Source organism: Phacochoerus africanus, chromosome 4, assembly GCF_016906955.1.
Source record: "Phacochoerus africanus isolate WHEZ1 chromosome 4, ROS_Pafr_v1, whole genome shotgun sequence".
Taxonomy (NCBI): Eukaryota; Metazoa; Chordata; class Mammalia; order Artiodactyla; family Suidae; genus Phacochoerus; species Phacochoerus africanus.
In genome coordinates this window covers 9,094,288-9,100,840 of record NC_062547.1, presented here as the reverse complement: position 1 = coordinate 9,100,840, position 6,553 = coordinate 9,094,288, and the positions used below count along the sequence as shown (strand labels likewise).

At 54.2% G+C, this 6,553-nt stretch overlaps 1 protein-coding gene across 2 annotated transcripts; it reads right to left on the bottom strand.

Annotated features, from left to right (window-relative positions):
* Positions 1 to 159: 159 nt before the first annotated feature.
* INTS5 (integrator complex subunit 5) lies at positions 160 to 5,002 on the bottom strand. 2 transcript variants are annotated; one of them, XM_047775503.1, is made up of 2 exons: positions 4,869 to 5,002; positions 160 to 3,320 (listed from the first exon to the last, which is right to left on the bottom strand). In XM_047775503.1, exons 1-2 carry the CDS (start codon positions 4,946 to 4,948, stop codon positions 341 to 343), a joined length of 3,060 nt encoding a protein of 1,019 aa, XP_047631459.1. In that variant the 5' UTR covers positions 4,949 to 5,002; the 3' UTR covers positions 160 to 340. The 2 variants fall into 2 exon arrangements, with proteins under 2 accessions (XP_047631459.1, XP_047631460.1); XM_047775504.1 differs by lacking the exon at positions 4,869 to 5,002 and adding an exon at positions 4,445 to 4,852.
* Between the last annotated feature and the right edge of the window lie 1,551 nt (positions 5,003 to 6,553).

Here is a 6,553-nt window from a genome sequence, read left to right as displayed (position 1 = left end):
ATTGGCCCGGCCACACAACGGGCCGGGCGTCGGTCCCATTGGCGGAGTACGTATGCTAAATGCTCACGGGGGGCGGAGCCAGAGGGATGGGGCGGGACTGTTCAGAGCCAGGCGCTGTCCGACTTTGCCGGCGCTAAGCATCAGACAGAGGCACTGGACTCTGTTTTTCGCAAGTCGGCAAATTTTATTTAGAAAAAAAGGTGGGGTGGGGGAGGAAGAAAGTGACAGCGCTCTTTTAGGCCAAGGCCTTAGAAGAAGAGGACCTTCTACCTTTCTGCAGCACCTTAGCCCCCCGTCTCTCATGGCTCAACATCTCTCGACTTCTGGAGCTTGAATCAGGTTATGTCCCTTGCCGAAGGAGAGAGGGTGGCGATGGTGCCTGGAAACGGCCAGAGAAAAGGCCCAGGCGGTCAATGTTGCGGTGAAGGACACTGTGCAGCACAGCCAGATGGGGTCCACCCTCACCCCCACCCTCCCTGGAGAAGTCCCGGATGAAGCGGCCACGCTCTGACTGGAAGATGAACTTCTGGGGCAAGGGCCCATGCTCCCGAAGAAAGCCCCAGACACTGAGCAGCAGCAGTCGCACTTCGAAAGGTGCCAGTTGGCTAAATACCTCGTGCATGTTCCCCAGAGCTGGTGGCAGGAGGCTTCCCTCAGCCATGACAGCCACCAGGGTGCAGGATGCCTCTAGGTGCCAGGGGGACTGGGCTGTGTCAGGGTGGCGAGAGGCTTCCCAATGGCCCAAGAGGGCGGCCAGCAGCCCCCGCAGCAGCACAGAGCAGTAGCACAGGGCTGGGGGAGCAGCTGCTACCAACTTTAGCAACTCAAAGAGCAGAGGCTGTTCCCGGAAGCGCCGGCCGATGCGGAGATCCCGCTCCACAGTGGCCCGCGCATGCTCCTCAGGAGGCCAGGCTAGCTCAGCACCCGCAGCATCAGGACACACACTCTCCACCAAGGTCACTGCCACAGCTTTGGCTGCCTCTGGGCTCAGGGTGGGAGCCCCCCAGCAGCCCACACATTCAGTGCCCCCAGGGGCAGTGCAGCAGTGCACAAGGAGGCTGAGGAGGCTCTGGGTGTTATAGATCACTTCCTGCTGATTGCGTGACTGGACAGACTTGGGGGGCTTTAGGCCACTGCCGATGACTCCAGCGTGGAAAACAGACCAAATCCCTCCAGGACCTGGCACAGCTGCCGTGTGCCGCCGGTTTGTGTCCAACAGGGAGGCAGAAGCCAAAGGAGCTGAAATGACTGAGAGAGTCTCATTGTCCCTATCCACTTCCCCGCCAAACAGTTCTGTGTTGCCCCGATGTAAGGCTCCCTCCACTAGCAGCTGCAAGACAGCCTTGAGCCCAGCGGGGGAGGTCTGGGAGAGGCGGGTAAGAAGCTGGGAGGCCGAAGCCACGCCTGGGGGGCCATGCAGCCTCAGAGAGGCAAAGAAGCGATGCACTCCAGCTCTCACCAGTCCCAGGAGTTGGGAAGGGGACAGGGCTTCCGGAGGAAAAGGACAGATGGCCAAGAGGGAGGCAGCGGCTTCGGCTACTTCCTCCTCAGGATGTAGCAGGAGAGGAGCCAGGTCAGACAGATGAGCCGAAGCAGACTCCCCAAACCGGGCCCCCAGCGCTGCAGGACCTTCACCACCCTGCTGTTCCCACCCCACTAGCAGGGCCAAGTTGCGCAGGAACCGGGCTGTGAAGGGAGGTTGCAAAGTCCCTGCATGTACCCTGGCCAGGCAGCTTCGGAAAGCCAGGGGCAGGAGGCCAGAGAGACTGACCACCAGCCCTGCATATAATTGAGTGGCCAGACTCAACTCTTCAGGGCTTCGGGCCCGGCTCAGGAGATGGCCCAAGGCCTCAGGTCCACAGCTAGGCCGGGTATAGACGGAGAGCAGGCCAAGGAGCTGGTGTTGCCAGAGGAAGCGTTTCCGTTCCAGTCGTAATGTCTCTCCGCACAACTCTCCAACATGGTTTCTTAGCGCGTCGAGAAAGGGCACAGGGCGGGGGGGTGGGGGTGGGCCCAGCACCCCTTCCCCAGGAGACCCTCCCCGGTGATGAACCAGTTTTTGCAGGTGCAGCAGCAGCAGCTGAATCAGCCGGTCACAGGCCTCACGCACAGTGTCTGGCACAGCCAGGCCCTGGGTGGTAATGACTGAGGCAGGCATGGCTGTGTCCACCAGGAACTGCAACAGGCGGTAGGCACCTGCCCCAGAGGCCTGGCTCACCAGGTGCACGGCCAGGTTCAGCATATTGTCCAGCTCCTCCCGGGGGAATCCCTGCAGGTGTTGCTGCAGCTGGCTCAGCACAGCTGGAGGCTTAAGGCAGTCCACCAGCTCGCCAGAGACCGTGCCCAGCAGAGCTGGTGACATGACTGCCAGCTGCAAGAGGAAGGGAACTGTGGCCTGAAGGGAGGGGTCCCCACTCCGGCCACCAGTGCCACCTGCCAGGCTATCATGAAACATTCGCAGGAGTTCCCGTCGGATGCTGTCTCCATGGCGGGAGGCCAGGTGCCCGAGGATGCCTACAACTGAGGCAATTTTGGGCACCCGTTTCTCCCCAGGGAGAGCAGGAGATCCTGGGAAGGGGTCTGTAGAAGGGGTTTGAGACGAGCCTCCACCACTGCCACCGACTCCACCTCCAGCCCCACCATGAACACAGAAGTCCTTTAAGCCACAGGAGAGAACTCGGGAGATGATGGTGCCGGGAAAAGAGGAGCCAATATGCGCCACAACCCAGTCAAAGTGTGGGGAGTGCTGGACAGAGGTATCCAGCAAAGCATCCACGCAGGCATCTGGGCAACTACCAATGAGAGCCGAGAGGCACTGAACATAGATGTCCATTAATGTGCGTGTGGCCCGACAGCCCATCCACAGCTGCAGCAACTCGTTGAGAGAGCCAGTGGCATGGGGCACACGCTGGTGCTGGCCCGAGTAAGTGCTGCTCAGTTGTCCCATGAGGTCAATAGACCACGCACTAATCACAGGTGCCCAGGCCTTTGGGTTGGCCCGGATAAACTCAGACAGCACCTGCTGCACTTCCTGTACCACATCCTCTAGACCGGGTCCCCCAGCAGGGACATGGGAGGGTGGGGGTGGACGGAGGTGAGGTGGGCCAGCCACAGGGCTTTCATCCAGGGTAGCCAGGTGGGCCCGGACACTCTCATCAAAGACGCCTCGCAAGTGGTCAAGCACGGCAGCCCGAGCAGGTGGCAAAGAGCGGAGCAGGAGAAGCCCACAGCGAGCATGTTCACGAGCCGAGAGCTGGTGGCCCAGAATAGGGTCTACGCCAGTCAAAAAAGCCTTGATTTCCTGGGACAGCTCCTGAGCACTATAAGGAAACAAGAGAAGCAGAGTTAAGTGTTGGGACATGTTGAGCAAGTCACATTCCCTCTGGAGCTTCAGTTTCCTTTCTACGTAAAATAGGGATAACTGTACCTCCCTGACAAGATAATGTTCATAAAACACTTAAGCAACATATCTAGTTCTCACTAATCATTCAATAAATGCTATTGTTTTTAATAACAGTATCAATATTCGATAACTCTTGGAATGTGTCAAGTTTTCTTTTAAGTACTGTACATGTACTACTTCAATCCAGACTTTAGCCCATACGCTTCATTTTACAGATAAGGAAACCAAGGTTAAGTAATCAGACTATAAACTCCAAGAGGGTAGTTAAGATTTCTGTGCTCTTCAACACTAGATCCCCTTCTACTGAGGCGCCTAGCATACAGAAATTACTCAATAAATATTTCTTGACTTGAATAAGTTTATTTTGTGTTCCTGTAACATCTGCCTTTTTTTTTTTTCTTTTTTCTTCTTAGGGCTACACCCACAGCACATGGAAGTTCCCAGGCTAGGGGTTGAACTGGAGCCACAGCCACTGGCCTATGCCACAGTCGTGGCAACACCAGATCTGAGCTGCATCTGCGACCTATGTCACAGCTCGCAGGAACACTGGATCCTTAACCCACTAGGCAAGGCCAGAGATCGAACCTGCATCCTCAACAGATACTGGTCAGGTTCTTAACCCAGTGAGCCACAACGGGAACTCCTGGATTTTGCTCTTAATGGAGAGAAAATCCTAACCTCAAACTTGCCCCTTAAGGGCTTTCCTTCCCCAAACCTGTTTCCTCCCATACTCTGCAAGCATCCTAACCATCCACCACTTGGACTCCACCGCATCAACAACAATTATACTCCCAGAACTCTGTGTGCCCCAATAATCAGGGTGTCCCAGGCAGAAACAAGGCACTGCCTTTCAACCCTTCTCCTCCTGAAACATAAAGGTTCAGTCTTAGAGGTTCAAAAGCCAGAAGTATGGGAAGAGGCAAAAATCCCCTCCCTCTCATTGCCTTTTCTGCCAAAGAAGACAGCATCCTCCAGGGACCGATAAAGCTGACTGTGCCATTTCTCTCTGGTTCCCCACCCCACCCCCCAAAAAAAACCCACCCTAAGGTGAGTGGAAGGTCTCCGTTGGAGGACAAGGGAAAGGCTAGAAGGACGCATTCTGCAGGTTTCCGGGCCTGGGTGCTCAGGAAGTCTCCATGAAGTCAGGGGACCCTGGGTTCCCTCGGGTCGCAACCCTTTCTCAATAGGAAACCTAGGTTCCCAAGAGTTCTGATATTTCCCAACTCTTGGGAGAGCAAGGCCAGGATCTGGGTAACTAGGCACTGCGGAGGCAGTACCTAGATCTTGAGAGTGCGGCACTGGAGCCCAGAGTTTTGAGGCAGTCCCTGAGTTCTGGGAAGACCCGACCAGGAATCTCTGAGAACCCTGACACGAGTTCTCGAGGTAGGATAGGGGTTTCTGCCGAGAAGGCTGGGGATCTTCGCGGGGTCGCGGGGTGGGGGAAGATGCCAGGGGCTCTGACTACCTGAGCGGCGCGGGACCGTGCGTGACCGGGGCAGGGCCTGGAGGCCCTGGGGCCCCGGGAGGGTCGCACAACGCGGACATCCCGGAGCCCTAGCCGGAGCCCGAGGCGGGAGCGGCGGAGCGCAGGCAGCGCATGCGCGCTGATGAAAAACCCGAAAGGAACCAGCGGGCTAGGCCTCTCAGATAAACCAGTCCGGCGACGTCTGTGACTCTTACACATTGGTTCCGGCCTGAATCAGCGTCCCAGAAGCAGACGGCTCCCGTGACAGCGGGAAGTGGACCCACCCTCAATGCAATCCTTTTTTGCCCCTCCCAAGGCCATTGACTCAGACGAAAGCTAGCTACGAGTAGTTAATTGGATTTAGTTAATTTTTCTACAGCCAAAAATACAAAATGTTCAGCTCTCGAGGTTTTGATAAATGAAGCAGTAAGAACCATTTTAATCAATAACCAATGACGACGATATAAAAAGCAGCTAATTAGAGAGGGGAAGAGGGAAAGCGGAAAGGAGCCGGAAAGGAAAGTCCGTAAGAGAAGATGAAGAGAGAACAAAGGAAAGGCAGGGCCAGGAAGTCCAAATAAATTGGGCTGGCTAGGCTGAAGGTGTCCTCCAGTCCTAGGTTGACACACAATCATTATCAGGATCCCCAACCTCCCGGTACAGGGACCTTCCCCGACCTCACACATCCCATAGCTGCAGAGAGCTTGGTAACTTTTTTTTTTTTTTTCCCTGCTTTTTAGGGCCACACCCCGCGGCATATGGAAGTTCCCAAATACTGGGTCCTTAACCCACGGAGAGAGGCCAGGGATCAAACCCACATCCTCATGGGTTCCTTTCCGCTGCACCACAGCGGGAACTCTGAGGGCTTGGTAACTGTATGAGGAACTAATACACCTCATCAAAAGCCCCCACTCCAGTGAGTCTGTCTAGATCGAGTGCCAGCTATGCCACTAACCATCTGTGTACTTTACTTAACCTCTCTATGCCTGTTTCCTCTTATTCAAATGAGGATGGTAACAGTACAACTACCTCAGGGGGTTTTTGTGAAAATCGAAACCAGGTCATATGGTAAACATATAGCACTTTGTGCCTGCAATCATAGGTAAGTGCTGCATAAGTAATATAGCTATTTTTATTATAATTGTTGAATGAACTCCAGAAAATGAGCTCTTTGACAACAGGAACTTTGCCTATTTTGTTAAAGGCTATAATCTCATCATATGCAACAGTATCTATCTGGCATGTTGCAGGTTCTTAATAGCAGATTGGATGAATAAAAAAGAAAATATGTTCTGAGGCCTTTACTAACCAGAGGCCTGTATTAACCTGTAGTAACTATTCTCAATGGAAGTGTGAGTGACAATAACATCAGGTCCTAAAGCTACCTTTGAAGTGATTGTGTTTTAAAAGCTAAATGATTGATTATGGAGTTCCTGTCCTGACCCAGCAGAAATGAACCTGACTAGTTTCCATGAAGATGCAGGTTGGATCCCTGGCCTCACTCAGTGGGTTAAGGATCTGGCATTGCCATGAGCTGTGGTGTAGGTCACAGACGCAACTGAGATCTGGGGTTGCTGTGGCTGTGGCATAGGCCAGCACCTGTAGCTCTGATTCCACCCCTAGCCTGGGAACTTATGTATGCTGCTAGTGCGGCCCTAAAAAAAATAATAATTATAGATATATAA